This window comes from Carassius carassius, chromosome 17, assembly GCF_963082965.1.
Source record: "Carassius carassius chromosome 17, fCarCar2.1, whole genome shotgun sequence".
In the NCBI taxonomy this organism is placed as follows: domain Eukaryota; kingdom Metazoa; phylum Chordata; class Actinopteri; order Cypriniformes; family Cyprinidae; genus Carassius; species Carassius carassius.
The window spans coordinates 3142384-3162147 of NC_081771.1; the positions used below are offsets into that span (position 1 = coordinate 3142384).

At 34.8% G+C, this 19764-nt stretch overlaps 1 protein-coding gene across 3 annotated transcripts in view; it reads left to right on the forward strand.

The window, feature by feature from the left end:
* The window catches only part of LOC132160759 (voltage-dependent calcium channel subunit alpha-2/delta-2-like), a 302784-nt gene that overhangs the window by 216750 nt on the left and 66270 nt on the right, over positions 1–19764 (forward strand). For all 3 annotated transcript variants that reach the window (XM_059570442.1, XM_059570440.1, XM_059570441.1), the window contains exons 5-6: positions 9488–9532; positions 16854–16992. In XM_059570442.1, the coding sequence (XP_059426425.1) occupies positions 9488–9532; positions 16854–16992 (184 nt within the window). The remainder of the gene's footprint in view (positions 1–9487; positions 9533–16853; positions 16993–19764) is intronic.

Sequence of the window (19764 nt, forward strand, 5' to 3'; positions counted from 1 at the left end):
GCACTATTGAAGTTTTTCTGACAGGAATGTGGTGCAGTAATTCTTTAAACTTTACTCGTTTACTTTCTTCATATATTCCTGGTTTTATTGTAAACTATTTGTCGATGTATACAGATGATAAAGAAATCACAAATCCCTCTTATTGTCACAAAGAAACACATTCACGAATGAATGTGAAACCGAAAGATTTTCCAATCTTTGCCACTTTTACTCATTTTTTACCCATTTTTCAGCAAGAAGTTTTGAATCATTTAAAATAAAATTCTGTATGATCGCTTTTCTTTTATATTTTGTCACTTTTTCTTTTATTCTTTCTTTTATATAGAAGTAAAAAAATGTTACATAAATTTGTCAGCTATCCTGAATGACGATGGAACATTATTTCACCCATATTTTGACATTTTATTTTCACAAAAGTTATTTGAAACATCAAAAGAGACACTTTACTTCCATTTAATATGCTTTCTACTGTATGTATAGAAAACCACTTTTATAAACCACTTTATATATATATATATATATATATATATATATATATATATATAATTATTATTATTATTATTGTTCTATAAATATAAATTATACATTTTAAGTATTTATAATCATGTTTATTTAAAACTATTAATATTTAATTTTATATTATTAGTGCAAAGTGCTGAAAATTGCAGTTTATTTGTATATCACTTCTGAAACTTCAGATCCCAGTTTGAAATAATAAATTACTCTTTTTACTTTTTTCCAACATTCCTGGTATTTATAGTCATTGTATATTCTTATTGTTTATGTTATTTTTCATGAATGTAACTTGCTCCACCTCTGAAATGACTTTACTTTTCAGATGCCTCTTATTTTTAACCTGCCCTTTACTTTACTTCACTTTAAATTACCAATAACAACCCTGGTAAGACACTTCTCAGTTTGTGATTGATTTAGAAGTTTTATAGCAGTATTGCATTTCACAACACCCAGAAGCAATTCTATTTTTATAATATTTTCTTGCTCCGCCTCTTTTGCTCCCAGAATGAAATCTAATCTACGTTTGATGGACAGAATCAAATCCCGCCGATTTCCCATTCATACTCTAGGTGAATATCCCGTTTTACTCTTAAATCCATCAGATTCCTTAAATAAATGGCTTGCGTACTGTGCAATGTGTGTTTTAGAGATCAGATCGGGGGGTTCGGCATCTGTGTGTGTGTGTGTGTGCTGTAATTATAAACTAATTAGCATGTGTCTGGAGGAGATATGGGCTCCGTTCTAAGCTGTCTCCATGGATAACACAGAGATCGTTCGTAATTTTAATGTTGAGGTGTCTGAGGCCGTCATGAAAGGCTGCTGTGTATGTATGTGGATGGAGATGATGAAATGACTTGAGCCGCATTCAGAAGAGTCTTTGAAAGATGTGATCATTTGAGTCCATGTGTATTAATTGATACAGCGTATGTATTAATTGATAAATAGCAGCTTGTAATTTGTGGTTTGTCGCAGGTGTCAGATCATTTATGTGTGGCAATGTTTGCAATGGAGAACAAGCACATTGTTTTCTGCATAGTGTCTACTTGGTTTTTAAAAATAGGATGTCAGCATGCTTTATGTAAAATCAAATGTTTCATTTTTTTTTTTTTGAGATATATTTTATATGTATATACATATTTTACATCTATTTATGTTTTAACTCTGTAGTCTGATCAAATAATTATATAAGACTTTTTTTAAGTCAGCAAGATGTTTTGTTTTATAATTCAGGGAGATATTTTTGCATTTTAAATCTCTTTACTTTTTTGTATTAATAAATTTTTTACATAATACATTTTTACTTTTAAAATGTCTTTACTCTTTAAAGTCTTATGAAATAATTATATTATATACCATGATTTTTAAAAAAAAACAAAAAGCAAAAAAAACAGTAAAAAGTCACTTTCAAATCTTATTAAATAATGACTCAAGAATAAGAACATTAAAACTGTCAAATGATTAATTGCATGCACTATAAAAGGTTTTTGTGTTTTGTGTACATAATATATGTGCAAGTACTTCCATACACATATAGTATATATTTAGAAAATATTTACATGTATATATTTATATTCATATAACTTATATATTCTTTTTTTTCTTAAATATATACATGCATATGTGTGTATTTATATATACATAATAAATATACACAGTACACACACATATTATGTAACCAAAAACGTTGATTTTGGATGTGATTAATCGCGATTAATCGTTTGACAGCACTATTTTAAACATCTGTCTTTTCCTGAAAATATAGCTAGTCAAGTGCATTGCATCATTGGATACAGTCTTCCATGTGCTCTAGTTGTATACTACACATTTTTGTGAATGTATTGAGTCAGTTTGACCTCATAATGCAGATTTAGTCTGAGTAGTATTTTATGCTGATCCTAACAAGTGTCTGCTGGTTAATAGAGTACATCTCCCCCTGCTGGTGGAAAAAAATCACTGGTCATCCATTACAGCTATACCAGTCAAGCATGAAACAAGCAGCTCAACTAGTTATGGAAGGAAATACTGCCATTATTTGCTCTCCCTGATGTTTTTTCCAAACCTGTATGATTTTCTTTCTTCTGAGGAAAACGGAAAGTCTAGGTTGTTCTGCTTTCAGGTGTTGTTTCCAAACGTTGGACCTTAGTTTCCTTTAACAAAAGAAAAGAAAAGAACAGTAAAGAAAAGTTGGGTTTCTGACAAGAACAACATGAGGGCATCTAAATGATGACAGAATTTGTACATCTGTAAGACCCACCTGTCGAATCGGAGAATCAGAGAAATGACAAAAAGGTGAAACATGTTGAAATGAAAGGACAAATCAGCATTATTATGGATGTGGAACAAAGATGCTTGTTTCTATAGCAACAGAAGCTGACCGCCAGCAGCACGCCTCTAATCGCAGGCTGAGGAGTGCTGAACGGAAGCGGCTGAGATTTCATTTGTAATTGTTTTATTGACTGTTGTCATTTTACTACATTTGACTCGCACGCAGCCAAGCTGCAAGCGTTTGGCAGGACAAATGCACACACTGAGAAATGGGTTTGCTGCTTGCTCGGTCTAGTTAATTAAAATGAGTAAATGCAACACAGGTCTTGAGCATTTTGTCACAGTTTTATTTTATACAATCAATTTAAATTAGTAAAATGGAGACTTATTCAATCCATTTGCATTTCTGTTGGCCGTAAAACACATTGGAATTGATTTGTGGTGTTTTCTAAACTAACATCATCCATCCTTCTAGTCTTTCATGTAATACTATGGTGAATTAAAATGTGATTTTATATTTCTTGTTAAATGCCAGAAAACTGTAAATAGGCCTCTGTATGAATGTGTGGTCATTGTGAAGGGACGGAGGGAGTGGAAACAGAGCGGTCAGAACAGATGGACACGATGGACTCGAGTATCCCGGGAACACTTACTGTACTTGCTTAGAGAAGTGATTCCTAATTTATATTCTGCTCTGTCATTTTTTCCATTTATTTTTGGAATTGATTAGAATATGTAATGTAGAATCAAATCACAAACAAGGAACCATTTCAGGATCGAATCACTATCAGGTGGGATATTGAGGGAATGCTATAGCCAGTCTGTTTCGGTGTGTATTATACTTTAATATTATAATCTTTTTACATGTAATACATATTTATTAAATGTTGAAATATATAATAAGAATATTATGCTCAAGCTGTTTCTATTCACCCTGTTTTATAATTTAATAGAATAATATTGTATTTAAAAAACAATTAATAGGATATAATTGGGTTTCATATAATACATATTAATAAATATAATTATTTAATATTATAATATTACATTATAGATAATTATTTTAATTATTTATATAATTATTTAATTTTTCCAACTTGGAACAGACATAAAGTAAAAATATATATATATTAATTCAGTATGGGATTTCCAAACAGTGAGATATATAAATATATTATCTTTAAATATAAATATATTATTTCTTATTTTCTTATTTTTTCTTTAGATTTGGGGGTGAAATATGACCTGGAAAAGTAAATGCTATGGCATCCTAGTGATATGATAATATCATTTTAATTTGGCTTTGGCAACTAGCTGAATGAAAATACAGTTACATTTCTAAAAGTTATTTAATTTCAGTTTTTATAGGTTTATTTTTGGTTTTAGATCATGTTAGAAACCCTGAATTAAATACCATGGTATACTTATGATGGATTACCATACTCACATACTATGGTACAGTATCATAGTCCATTGTTGGGGCTAGTGGCAGGTGTGTTAGTGTGTTGAGCACAGGTGTGTGAGGACGGAGCGCTTGTGCTGAGCTGCTGCACGACTGTAAGATCACAGTTCACATGTTTACAGTTCACACACACACACACACTGCAGCCCACTGGCTCACTAGAAACACCCACACTCCGCCAGAGGGATTGTCTCTGCAGAGAACTTCTATTAATAGAGTCTGCTGCCGCCCATCCACTCCTCCCCTCTCCTCCACTTTCCTCTTCTGTCCTCTTCTCTCCAACTCTCTCCTCTCATCCTCTCTCCTCTCATCTCCATCTGTATCCTCTCCTCCTCTCTTCTCTACTCCTCTCTCCTCTCCACCTCTCCCCTCCTCCTCTTCTCCTTTCTCCTCTTCACATCTCCTCTCCTCCTCTCTCCTCTCACCTCCACCTCCACCTCTCCTCTCCTCCTCTTCTCCTTTCTTCTCTCCTCCTTTCCTCTCTCCTCTCCTGTCCTCCTCTCTCCTCTCACCTCCACCTCTCCTCTCCTCCTCTTCTCCTTTCTTCTCTCCTCCATCCCTCTCACCTCTCCTCTCCACCTCTCCTCTCTTGTACCCTCATCTCCACCTCTCCTCTCCTCCTCTTCTCCTTCCTTCTCTCCTCCTTTCCTTTCTCCTCTCCTCTCCACCGCTCCCCTCCTCCTCTTCTCCTTTCTCCTCTTCACATCTCTTCTCCTCCTCTCTCCTCTCACCTCCACCTCTCCTTCTCTTCTCCTTTCTCCTCTCCTCCTTTCCTTTTTCCTCTCCTCTCCACCTTTCCTCTCTTCTACCCTCCTCTCCTCCTCTCTCCTCTCTCCTCTCCTCTACTCCTCTCTTCTCCTTCTCTCTTCTCCTCCTCTATTCTCCTCTCCTCTCTCATCTCCTTTCCTCCTCTTCTCCTCCTCTCCTCCTCATCTCCTCCTCATCTCCACCTCACTCCTCTCCTCTCTTCTTCTCCTCCTCTCCTCTCCTCCTGTCCTTTCTCCTCTCCTTTCCTCATCTATCCTCCTCTCCTATCTCCTTGTGAGAGCGTGTGACCTTTGCACAGTATAAGGGTCATTCTACAAAACGTGTGCCTTATTAACATATGTGTAAATAATGGATTTAACAGTGCATTTTGCTGTACACTGGTATAAACAAAACATGTCAGAATAAATTCTCCTCTCTTCTCCACCTTTCCTCTCTTCTACCCTCCTCTCCTCCTCTCTCATCTCCTTTCCTCCTCTCTTTTCCTCTCCTCTTGTCTCCTCTTCTCCTCTCCTCCTCTCCTCTCCTCCTCATCTCCACCTCTCTCCTCTCCTCTCTTCTTCTCCTCTACTTCTCTCTTCTCCTCTCCTCCTCATCCCCACCTCTCTTCCTCTCCTCTCTTCTCCTAATCTCTTCTCCTCTCCTCTTGTCTCCTCTTCTCCTTTCTCCTCTCCTCTCCACCTCTCTCCTTCACTTCATTCTACAAAACGTGTGCCTTATTAACATATGTGTAAATAATGGATTTAACAATGGATTTTGCTGTGCTCTGGTATAAGCAAAACATGTCAGAATAAATTCAGTAACTCTTTTTTTTAAAAATCCTTTCTTTTCTCGCCTTGTTTTTCTTTCTCCTAAAGATTTTTGGCATGTCGTAATGCACAATGCGCATACAGTAAATATTAAGTTTTTTTTTTTTTTTTTTTTTTTTTAGGTTTCTGTTGACAGTGGTTTGTTAAAAGACTTAAATTTATGAATTGAAGTTATAATTTTACCCTATAAATAAATCTAAATATGTATTTTTATTTGTACTACAACTGGTTAAAATATTTACACAGCATTAAAGGCTTAGTTATTAATAGTCATTAATAACTCACCCTCATGTCGTTCCAAACCAGTAAGACCTCCGTTTATCTTCAGAACACAGTTTAAGATATTTTAGATTTAGTCCGAGAGCTCTCAGTCCCTCCATTGAAACTGTGTGTATGGTCTACTGTCCATGTCCAGAAAGGTAAGAAAAACATCATCAAAGTAGTCCATGTGACATCAGAGGGTCAGTTAGAATATTCTGAAGCATCGAAAAAACATTTTGGTCCAAAAATAGCAAAAACTACGACTTTATTCAGCATTGTCTTCTCTTCCGGGTCTGTTGTGAGTGCGTTCACGAGACTGCAGTGACGCTGCTGACGTGTCATCTTTGTTATTGGGGGCCTCTGGACATGGACAGTAGACAGTACACACATTTTCAATGGAGGGACTGAAAGCTCTCGGACTAAATCTAAAATATCTTAAACTGTGTCCCGAAGATGAACGGAGGTCTTACGGGTTTGGAACGACATGAGGGTGAGTCATTAATGACATCATTTTCATTTTTGGCTGAACTAACCCTTTAAGTGTGTGGGTGTGTATGATCTATTTATAGATACTTTTAATCTATTAATTTTATATAAAGAATAATGTATTTATAGGGTAGTATATATTAAAATAGTATTATAAGATATGGTTAATAAATGTATATAAATATGATGTAATATTTATTATCTGTATCTTATATTTAATAAACATTACGATTAAAATCATATGCTTCATATTTTATACATTAAAATTTTATTTATATATTTAATTAACATTTTCAAATGTTTTTCATATTTTTCAACATTGCATTATTTAGTTGTTTTTTTTGTCAGAAGATCTAAAACTTTAAACCCTATTTTCATGTTTTTTGTATTGTGAACAGTTGATAAAAGAAAAATGGACATTTGTAGAAATATCAGAATTTATATAAAATACAGTAAAAAATACAGTAAAAACAGTAATGTTGATAAATATTATTACAATTAAAATATTATTATTTATTCCTGTGATGCAAAGCTGAATTGGATGGAAATTATGACACATTTTTCAGGAGTCTTTGGATATAAAGTTAAAAGAACAGCATTCATTTGAAATAGTGACATTATATGTGTCTTTACTGTCACCTTTGATCTATGTAATACTTCCTAGCTGAATAAAAGTAATTATTTAGAAAACCACTTGCCCCAAACATTTGAATGTATATATTCACATAGAAAACAGTTATTTGAAATTGTAATAATATTTCACAATATTACTGTTTCTGCAGTCTTGGTGAGCAGACGAGACCTCTTTTAAAAACATTTAAATGTGCTGTAAGTTTTTGACTCTACTAAAGCATAAAAATACCATACTATGTTTGTAGATATTTAGGAAACATGCTAAGTTAACATACTTGTTTATCTGTAAAACAATGCTACAGTCAGTTCTTCTCCTTTGAAAATGTGTGTTCCGGGCCGGATGTCATTTCCTTTTTTGGTTTGTGAAACCCACCCACTGCCAGTTTACCCAATTGTATTTTGGGACCCCGGGTTGCCAGTTGGCGGAAAACACAGCATATTTCATTTCATTCATTGTAAAGTGCCCTCGTTCCTGTTGGTGTCGTCAATCTGGCAACCTGCGTGTGCGTCAAGTCTGAGGAAAAAACCCTTTCCAATATTTTGAATTTGGTTGCAATACCTAGTTCAACCACTCAGTGTCAATCCTACATACAGCACCTCTAAAAATAATCGTAATTGTTCCAAACCTTTGACCACCAGTGTATATGCAAAGTATTTTATGCATTCCACACAGAAATGTTGCATACTACTTGCATCACAATTAATGAGAGCATATGATAATATGCTGTTCAAAAAGCAGTGGATAAAGCCACGAAAGCTGACCTTTTTCCCCATATGATGATCCCCCTGAGGAAAGGCGAGAGACGGAGGAGATCAGACACAGACCCCCGTAAGACGTCCCACCGCTGGCTATCAGCTGGCATCAGGACACATGAGCAGTCCTCCACTAAAGCAGCACATCACATCTGATCCATTCAGATCCCAGCATTTACACAAACTCTCAAATACGTCAAATCATGTCCGGGAACAGACTCTGGTCTACTTCAGCTTGTCCTGTCATGGATGCTTCTCTTTTAATTTTTGGAAGAATTTCAAGTGCTCTTCATAGTGTGTCCAATATTAGACACGAAGTTTAATTTACTCAGCCAAGACTTCACAGACAGGTTTTTAAGAGAAGATATGTCAGTATTTAATGTGAACTATATTTGACATTAAATACTAACATGTATCCATTGAAGTGGTGTAAAAACGTTCTTTTCTATTCTATTAAAATAAATAAATGATAAAAATGATGCAACTCTAAAGCAATAATTACTGAGACAGTCTGCTGAGGTGCAATCATTTATGTTAGCTCCAATTTCGAAAAAAATTACGTATGTTCGATATGAATTAATATTTAACATTATATTTGTAATAATTTTGTCTTCATGTATTTATATATATATATATATATATGTATTTTTTTATCATCAATCCTGCTTCCATTTTCATCGTACACATTTTCCCCTCGCCTAATATATTATCTTTATATTATTTCAAAAGTTATGTTAGTTTAATATTAATTAACATTATTTATATTAAATGTTGTATTTGTATTTTAATAGAATATGTATATATATATATATTTTTTTTTATAATAATATTTATTATTATTGTTATGTACTCCTGTTTCTATTTTCTTGCAAAATGTTCGTTTTTTTCATCTTTAATGACAAATGCAGTGTCTCAGTATTTATGATATGTATATTGACAAATCTAGCATTCACTTTGATTAATAAATGTTTTTTTAGTATAATAAAATTATAAATAATTATAATAAATGAGTATAGGCTGGCTGACACTTGTCAGCTAAACATCTATATAAATGATTAAATGATGTTCGGGTGAGTGAGTGTTCCTGTGAGTTTTGATGAAGATTCTAATGATCATCTGGTCGAAACTAATGGCAGGTGAAGTCTCATGTCGTGTCATGTGTCGGTGAGTTATTATTTTAAAAGAAGGCTCCGTCTTTCTGCTTTGTGTAATTCAACAAACAAAAAAGACGATGTGCATGCAACAGTGAATACAAAAAAAGCCCAACAGACAGCATCAAAACAAACGAGAATTCCGTCTCACGAAAGCGCCCTCAGGACAGGCCTGTAATTTCATTATTGCTTTATTTTCTTGGGAAACTAATGAGTTAATAAGGATCTTTTTTACTTTTTTCTTTTTTTGGTCTCACATGAAAACTATAATGCAGATGGCAGGTAAATCGAAATGACATGAGCTGGAAAGTTATTAATGGTCCTCAAGGCAATCATTTTTACATAAATATTTACGTCACTAATATTTGTGTTTTGTTTTATTTTAGGAAAATGACATCCAGTACTACGACTCCAAAGCCGACTCTGATGCTGTAAGTGACCGATATCTTTATTTGTGATGTGCTCTTTCAAATGAAAACTCTTCATTAACATTAAATATATATTTTATATAATATTTTGATATTGTTTTTTTTGTAATGTATTTATTTAAGTGTTATATAAGTGTCTTTGTTTCACATTGGCTTGTTTAGTGTCCTTGCATAAGTCATTGTGTGAATTTAAAGCTCATCAATGAATTTGATTATGAAGAAACATTAATGATTTTAGGAGAACTATGAGACGATGTTGATTCTTAAGTGTTCTGAGTTATGAAAGAGCAACCTCTGAGCTACTAAATTCTGCTCAGTGACACAAATATACATGTCACCATAGTTTTATGTATCATTTACTCAGTAACAACCTTTCGATTGTATAAGTGAAAGGTCATTGCAGCTGATTGATTTCCCAGCGTGCAGAAGGACGCTGGATGAGTAGAGGAGCAATGGAGGTATAATGAGAGAGAGGAGGAACAGAAGAGCACGAGAAGTCATACATCAGGAGTGATTTTGTGTGGTAGAAGCACGGCAGGCGTGTGATTAATGATTAGCTGCTTTAGGGGCTGTCAATGTCTCTAATTGGAGGACATCGCTCATTATTAAAAGGGGCAAGGGGACAGCGGCCCACCGACATCCTCGTGACCCCTGCTGGCCCGAGAAACACAGGGTCAGACTCAGAAAGTGTGCTGAGCTCGATTCCTTCATACACACACACCTGCACATCTCCAGAAACACTCCAAACAATACTGTGTTCATCCCCTTATTGTGCAACTCTAGAGACATTAAAATACTTACAAACCCATCGAGGTTCAAAGAATATTGAATGTTGATTTTATTGTATTTATAATTTATTTATTTCTAAAGACTGACATGAATCATTCCTTTTATTAACTTCAATAATTAATGAGTTTGTCATTACATTTTGTCCAGCTGTTGGATTGACAAAGATTATTATTATTATTATTATCATTATTGTTTCATAATGTTTATCTATTTGTTAGCATTATTTTTATTTCATTTATTGCAATAAATAATACATTATTATTATTATTATTTAATAATATTTATTTTTAATTGTTAGCATTCATTTTATTTCATTTATTGCAATAAATAATACAGTATTAATATTATTATTATTATTATTCACATTTTATCCAGCCATCAGAGGATTTGCAAAAACTATTTATTTATTTATTTATTTGAGTACTTTTTTTACATGTATAATAATAATAATAATAATACATTATTGTTATTGCTATTTGTCTCTTAATTTGTTTACATTTTGAATATACAATATTGATATTGTTTCAGTGTATTCAAATGTATATAAAAGCTTAATTTATGAATATCTATGAGTACAAATCCAAACAACGGAGTTGCCTTTCCAAGAAAAAGTGTTTTAGTCGACAAAGTCAGATGAAGTTGAGGTTTCTCTTTTTATCATCACAGTCTTGTCCATCCATTTGGTCTCCGTCGTCTCGCTCAGCAAACTGTGGCACGGTGCCATTCCATTCCCTCCCACTCTCCTCTTCTTCCATGCTGTTTTGCGATGCCCTTTGGAGCTTTGCTCTCCCCCATCTTCAGCAGGAAAGATCTGCTCTTTTTCCTGCCCTAGAAATTGTAATCTTCAGTCCTGCAGGCAGATCTCCATCACAGGCCGTTCTAATGATGGTGACTCTTCTACACACCTACTTTGGCTCGATGCCTCACAGGAAACATTTTTAGGATGTGCTTTAGATACATTACAACAGGAAAATGCAAACCTTTTGCAAAAAAAACAAAACAAATGCAGTACTTTTAAAAATCCAGATGGTAGACTGAAATCTAAAATGAAAAAATTAATTGTAAATTCTAATTCATAGTACACCATCATAATCCAGATGGTCCAATGGCTTCATCTTTAATTGATTACATCGCCATTGGTCCAAAAGCACAAAGTTATTTACATTAAAACAACAGCATCTGCCTGATGGAAGTCAGTTGCCAAGTGCTCTGATGTACAAATAACAGATTACACAAGAGTTAGAGGTCCACTAATGCACATGCATGCTAGAGGAGAGACAAGAAGATAAGTGAATGCACATTTAGATTAAGCTTGCCGCAATAGACGGTTAAAAACCACAACACCGGTTACATCACTTTCCCACCATGACACCGTCCCCACCGTCGTTTAGATTTTTTTTTCAAGTATTTGTAAAAATAGTAATTATAAATAATTTAGTTTAAAAGAGAGCATACACTATAATTAAAATCTGAACGCAGCTACAATGCTGCATGCCAAGAGACAGTCACATCACAGATCAGCAGAACCGCGTCATCTCTTCTCCCTGCGCTGCGACTCATTAAAGATGACACATTGGCCACATCAGAAGAGGACAGACAACTGACAGCCAACCTGAAAACCGGCATTATATCTATTTTAAGGGGGTCGCACACCGGACGAGAAGGGCTGCGCCACGTCTTTAAAATTCGAACACATTATTCTCTATGAGTGTATGCACACCGTCGGCGACACTCAGCGTATGTCCGCAGCGCCAAGCTACGGCTCAGGATGCTGTTCAAATTCCTGCCGCACCACAGAGCGCCATCTGCATAGTTTTATATTAAATTAGCTGGAAATTGAGCTTGTGCGTATAGAATGTGCGCATCCGGTGTGCGATACCTCAAGATGTCCTAGAAGCGGCGCAGCGCTTCTCATCCGGTGTGTGACCGCCTTTAGACGAGAAATATGAAGATCTGCCAGTAGCAAGCCGGCAGCTCATGCACAAGACAATATTCATGGACCCGCGTTGCCGGGATGACTATTACCCGAATGTTGAAGAGACCAAGAAACAGTCATCCAACGCACCCCGTGAGAGAAGAGAGAAAACAAGATGAGGAAAAATTTGCGCAAGTAGATTACATACAAAGTTAATGCAAAGGCGCACTCAGACTATGTATCAGACGCGTCCTCTTGCAGGTCTAGAGACGCGATGCAATGCGCTTAGCATGTATGCCCCATAACACTAATCTTGTTGATCATTATAATAGCATACATTTTCTGTAAAGATACGAATCAAAACAACTCACCTCTCGAGTAAAAGAAGTTTGTCGCGAAGCACTCTCCATCTAGAAAATGCAACACCGATATTGATCCTCGCTCTTTCTCTACTCTTGTCCCAAACTCTTCTTGGGTCGTTTGGTTGGCCCGTACGCTTATGTTTACGGGACCTGTCCTTGTCGACAGTATGTACTGTACTGTATAAAATATTAAGACTTAATTCTGCTAAAAAAAAAAAAAATAGGAAAGAAACTTTATAAGAAAGCTGTGTTTAAAAAATGGCCCCCTAAAAATATAAAATGTTTAATTGAATCTAGCATGTGATGTGATGCAGTCATGTGGTGTACAGTATAACATGCTACTGTTTGAAACATTTAATGTTGCATTATGCACATTGTTTAAAAAACTAGATTTAAATAATAAGAAGATCTGCTCTTTGTGCAGGGTTTAGAAAATATGAGGATACCATTTTTGTTTCTAAAAGTCATTATTAGGGTTATTATTTTGGTAAATTCGGACTGTGACACATGCACACTAACCCTAAGTAGAAGTTGCCTGTAATGTTGTTTGTGATTAAAATGAACCCTTGAAAGATAAAGGTGCGATTGAGAGAGTCCTCAGGATGTCATTTATGACTCTCTCATCCTTTAATTAAACCGTCAAAACAGGGTGATAAAATTAACAAATGAGGTAATGAATGGAGTTAAACAGGTGGTGTATGGATGGGGAAAATGAACCGATCACTCTGTCCTGTGTGGATTTTGAGCTCCTAATTAGAAGTTGTCTTGGGTAATTATGACTGGGCTCGACTGACACTAAAAACACTCCAGTGAAGGATAGTCAGGTGGAAGAATAAACAAATAAAGGACATCGAGCTGAGATGCCCTCAAAGACGACTTTTCCAAATCAGTTGCAGGAAACGTGTCTAAACGAGCAGTAAATAGGGGTGTATTTGTGTGTGCCGGTGATGTGTTGCCTTGAAAAGCACAGAAGTGTTTGTTATCAGTGTGATGAGGTCATTTATAGCTTTCCTTCAGTTTAATATCTCTGTTTAACAAGCAGACTGCAGGAGTTTAGAGTAATTTTATGCATCAGATAAAAATGTACTTTTATGTACATCCTTTAAAAATGTTCCTAGATTTATTATAAATAATTCATCCATGCGTTAAAGAAATGCACTGTTTGTTTTTAGGTTAATGCAATGCAACTTCTTTTTTGCTTTTTCTTTTCTATTCAACATACTTTTGCAGCTAGAAATGTCACCTTACTGAAGTAAAATGCGTTGCAAATGTCCCTTTCATGTTGGCTTTAGCATACTACAATTTTTGCGGTATGCATTATGTACGTTGAATGTCATGTGAAAATGTTTATGCATGGAAAAGCAATTTGACCTTCTGCATTTGCCATAATATGCAGTGCAAAACTAGAGCTCACTGGTCTGAATACTGTATCCCACAATGCAATGACCTCCACTTGACCTCTCATTCCCAGTGTGACTAAAGAACCGTAATAATATCAGCCACCATTTATAACACCATCTTGACTCATTGTTTGATCCCAATGCCAAAAGTTAAGACATATTTACACAAAACTTTACTGAAAATGTGAAATCTATTTTAGAATAACCTTTGGTAAATATAAGATCATGTGACAACAGTGTGGCACAGTTATGTTTGCAACATTTATCATTGGATATTGACTATTTTGTGTACTATTTTTAAAAACAGCTTAACTCTGGTATTGCAATATGAACACAGCTGCTGGTTAAAGGAATAGAAATCTAGCATTATATCACTTGCTCACCACTGGATCTTCTGCAGTAAATGGGTGCTGTCAGAATGAGAGTGACAGAATGACAGCCAAAACATTACAGTAATCCACAAGTAATCCACACCACTCCAGTCCATCAATTAACATCTTAAAAAGTGAAAAGCTGCATGTATAAGAAACAAATTCATTAAGGCATTTCAACTGTAAACCATTACTTCTGGCCAAAATACGAGTCTTTAATCCATAATAACACTTCCTCCAGTGAAATGTCCATCCCCTGTTGTTCTCTTATGTCAGTTTGTTTAGAACTGTTCTGAACTGTTTTCACTTGTAAACATGGTTTGATTTGTGCATATTTCTCTCCTGATTCCAGAGAACTTTTTCACTGGTGGACCGTGGAAGTGTTATTATGGATTATGGACTTTTATTTTAGCCGGAAGCAATGGTTTGAAGTTTAAAACACTGTAATGATGGATTTGTTTCCTACAAACATGCAGGTTTTGACTTTACAATATGTTAATTGACGGACTGGAGTGTTGTGGTTTGTTACGATGTTTTTATCAGCTGTTTGGACTCTCATTCTGACGGCACCCATTCAGAGGATCCAATTGTGAGCAAGTAATATAAGAAAAAATGTATCCAAAACTCATCCACATTTTGGATGGCCTGAAAATTTGTACATTACAATTTTTGGATAAACTGTTCTTTTAAGTTTCTCTACACAGTATCTGTATTTGAAAACTGATGTTTGAAAAACTGTTTAATCCTGTTCAGGTTAGCTTTAATCATGACCTACTAAAATGTCTGATTATTAATGCTCTGAATCATGTATGGAACCAAAACATTATTACCTATAGAGTCAGATATGAACTAGTCATGAGTAAAGTCAATGCACCGTGTCATTTCAAATCATTTGCAAGGAAAACTGAAAGAAATCCCAACAGGTTTTCCCATTTTCACAAGGTTATCCGCATCCTATATGTGTGTGTGCATGTTTATGTCACATTGAGGGGTATTGGAAAACCACCGTCTCCATGTTCGGCTCAACAACACTTTATAATTGCATTTTAATAGACAATTAAAGCCAGGCCATAAATCAGCCCTCACACTTGGCAGGAGGCTTGAATTTAATTTTGAGGAAAACAAAAAAACAAACAAACAGTGTTTACTGCGTCAACCCCAATTAACCCATGCCACTCTATTACTGTACACCACACTTAACCCTGCGATGAAGACAAGGGGGTTTGATTGTGAGATGAAGAATCAAAGACAGAGAGAAAGATTAATGAAGCACAGTGAATGGAAAATTATTGAGTATTGACAGTTATTGAAGAAAAGGTCAGATTCAAGATTAAAGACGAAAACAATGGCCATATTCTTGCTTATTTTTCATGTTTAATCCAATTTTGTGTAAAAAAAAAAAAAAGTCTTGTGCTTGGAATAATGAAAGAAATATGAATCATGACTATGATTTCAGGTTTGTTTGTCACACTGATTATAAAGTGCACATTGCATTGTGAGATGGTGATATTCTCTGGTCATATCCTCTTTTTTAGAATATTAGAATGATTTCTGAAGATCATGTGACACTGAAGAATGGAGAAATGATGATGCATTCAGCTTTGATCACATGAATACATTTAATAAGTATTCAAATAGAAAAAACATTATTTTAGATTGTTATAATATTTGACAATTTCATTATAATTTTACTGTGTTTTTGATCAAATAAATGCAGGCTTTAGTGAGCAGAAAAGACTTCAAAACATTACAACATCCTAATTACTACTAACTTTTGTCTGGCAGTGTACTACATAATATGTACATATTAGTGCGACACTAGTATGAAAATACAGCATTCGGACTAAATGCAATTATCACGCAGTTTATGCATATGCTTAATTATCATGCTTAGCATACAAGAATAAGGTATTTAATAAATGCAAACCGTGATCCAGTGATCCTGCCAGTTTTTATTTATTTTTTGCTGGCTTGATACTTTCACTGAAGTTCTATCAAAGGCAGACTTTTTGAGTCGAATTTTGATTCGAGATGCATTAAAATGCTAATTAGCTGCCTGTGAGGCGGGCTCAAGTAGAGGGTAGAGCGGCCGTCGTTCAGCAGTCATTGTGGTGATTCATTGACAGGGTTAATCGCCTGAAGGACTTCAATGTGAATGCGATAGCCATCGCCGACGCTAATTGATTTTCTGCAATTTGCGAACACTTTGATACCTGCTGTTGTATTGTGTCGTGGATGAATAGACTGGCGATGTATTACGCTTTTCCTCCAAAGAGCCGCCACCTTTGAGTTGTGGAGGCAGGATTACCCCTGTCATGTCTGTGTAATTAGTGTTTGTCTAATTAATCATGGATGCGCGTGTGTGTGTGTGTGTGTGTGTGTATGTGTGTCTAAGTGATTTTCTGCACAAAGGTTTGCTGTGTGTCAATCAATGCATTTGGTGTGTGTGTGCACGCACTGATGTTTGTCTGCTTCTTCTTGTTGCAGCCTGATGATGAAGATGGAGAAAACCTCTTGGAAAACCCGAACTCTCTTTCTTTGGAGTTTGTGGATGATCCCAACTTCAAGAACAAAGTCAACTACTCATATACAGCCGTACAGATTCCTACTGACATCTACAAAGGCTGTGAGTACTGATAAAAAGCTCATACACTACTGTTCAAAAGCTTAGAATTTTTTTTTTATTCAGCAAGGATGCATTAAATTGATCAAAAGGGACAGTGACGACATTCATTATATCAAATTTTACAATATACTCAAATGAAAAACAGTGATTTAAAATTTGCATCTTGTATTATTCAATCACATTTTACCTTGCATACTTCTGCTGATGGTTTTTGAGGATGAGAGAAAGTCACTCAAGCTGTCCATGTTGACTAACTTGTGAAGGAGGATTTTTCCCCCAAAGTTTGATTGGACACACTCCCTTTAAGATCCACGCAGGATATAATTAATAAGCCTATGATGCTCATGCATGATAACATTGTTAGTTGCCATTTAGTAATTGCATTTCATTGATTTTCCCTGCTCTATTAGATTAAACTTGTGACTGGGTTGTGAATCAACAGTTGAGAACTTCTGATCTATATGAACTGGCGTTGGTTAAATCAGCTTTATTTTTAAAGATCAGATAAGCTCCTTATGCACATTTTCTTTTATGTGTGTAGTGTAGTAAAAATATACAGTGTATAATGTTGACTGGCTGTACTGTTTAGTAGGATTTATTTAGACATGAACTGTGTTTTACCTCTGTCCTCGTGTTCTGAAGCATTTTCATTTCTCATTTTATGCCGAGTATCTTAAAATATCCAGCGGTCTGATATCTGTGGAGGATTTTACAACTGAATCACAGTCTTGTATCTTTGATAGCATCTCTCGGGAATCCCTTGAGCGGTCCATCGAATGATAGGAAGATTCAATGCGTATGATCTTAAAGGCACACAGAACGCTTTAATAACAGACAATTTTATGCTACACATATATGAACTAGATTTTACGTTCAGGGAACAGCTTTTGGAGAAAAATGTTCATTCTTTTGGTGTTTAGAAAGTGTTTCTGTGTGGCTTTGTGATTTGTTAGTGTGTTGACTAGGACGGATGTTTGTAGAATATCCTGAGTTCCTCCTCCATCTGTCTGTGGATGTTTGTGGGCTTATGGGTAATGGATGATTGCTGGAAGATGGATGCTGGCAGAGTGTGATCAAACATTTGGACGCTGTTACCTTTGCTGTGCTCTAATACATAACCATCACATGTCACTGTGTCTCAGAGCTCTCTGATGCATAACATCGTTTCTTTGACTGAGAACAATCACACAGGTTATGTGAGAAGGATGTGTAAACTGTCAACAGAATATGTTTCAGCTGTGCTCTAGATGACTATTTACTTGTTTTAAAAACAAGCAAATTGTTGCATAAGTAGAAGTAAAATGCATTGGATCCATGGCATAGTGGTTGGTAAACCTATCAAATCTTGAGCCTATAGCAACTCTGTTAGCTGAAAGGATTTATTTATTTAGTTTTATTTAGTTAATTTTTTACTGAAATCTTACTGTAAGGTGCATGATTAGAAAACATACATTTTTTTAAAGGCAAAGCATTTTATGATAAATAAACTTAAATTTTTATCATTCTCTTTTATTTGTAATTTAACTTTATTAAATTTTTTAGTTAATATATTTAAACAAATACAATTAAATTTGACCACATTAAGACCAGGTTAATGAATTTTTCTTTAAATTGACTTGAAATCATTTATATTTTAAAAAGTAAATAGATTAAATTATACTTGATTTTGATTTGCTAACTTTAATTTCAAAGTGTAGCCTATATACCAGGGATAGTATTATTGTGAACTAAAAATAAATCTAACACTAATCAAAATATAAAAAAAAAAACTTGAAATAAAATAAAATAATAAAATAAAAAACTTGTTTCATTTTCATTTAGTTTAAGTTGAAGTCTTAAGTACTCTCTCTCTCTCTCTCTCTCTCTCTCTCTCTCTCTCTCTCTCTCTCTACACTATAATAAATCGAAATAAAAATGACAAAACACAATTATTAAAACACAGAATTATAACAAAAATTTAAATAACTAATAATATAATCTTTATAAAATTGTAAACACATGTATTTCTTCTTTTCTTGAATTAAAAAAAAAAAAGTTTTTTTTCACTTTTTTTTATTTTTTATTTTTTAATCGGGCCATAAAAGTTAGACCCGACAGGACCCGAGCCCGACAAGTACTTTTTGATTGACAGCTTTTTAAAAGCCTGAACCCGTTTACAGCCCGACATTATTCAAATGTACGCACACACACAGCTCTTTTGCCTTTTGTCAAGAATGAGTCATTTATACATGTTTTAACATAATTTATTCATAACTAACGTAGGCTATAGGCCACTTGAAGTTGGAATAAAGAAATAAAATAAGTCCTCTGTGACATCTTAACATCTCAGCACTCTAAATAGACATAGGCTCATTTAGCCTATAAATAGACCAACGCACCAATAAAAAACGAGTTTTTTAAACAAATTAAGATGGGTATTTGGCAATAAAAAAATTAAGATAAAGGCTCCGCCGGATTTGCTCCGCCACTAGCAGCTGACATTAAATAAAAGAATAATGCCCACATTAGCGTAAATACTCTGTCCACATTATGCATTTAAGACTCAATGAATATTTAGTTATCATTTGAAAAACCTTTACTCACAGAGATTAGGCTAAGCCTACATGTTTTTGTGGAGGAAAATGATTGAATCCACTGTAGATGTCTTCAGCGCGTTCCTGCGCTCACTGATGGTTCGTCATTATTCACTCATTATTCTCATTATAAACACGGTCAAAACTTTTCCACACCTCAGACTTTGCTTTAGTTGCTGGTGCAACCAAAACATAATCG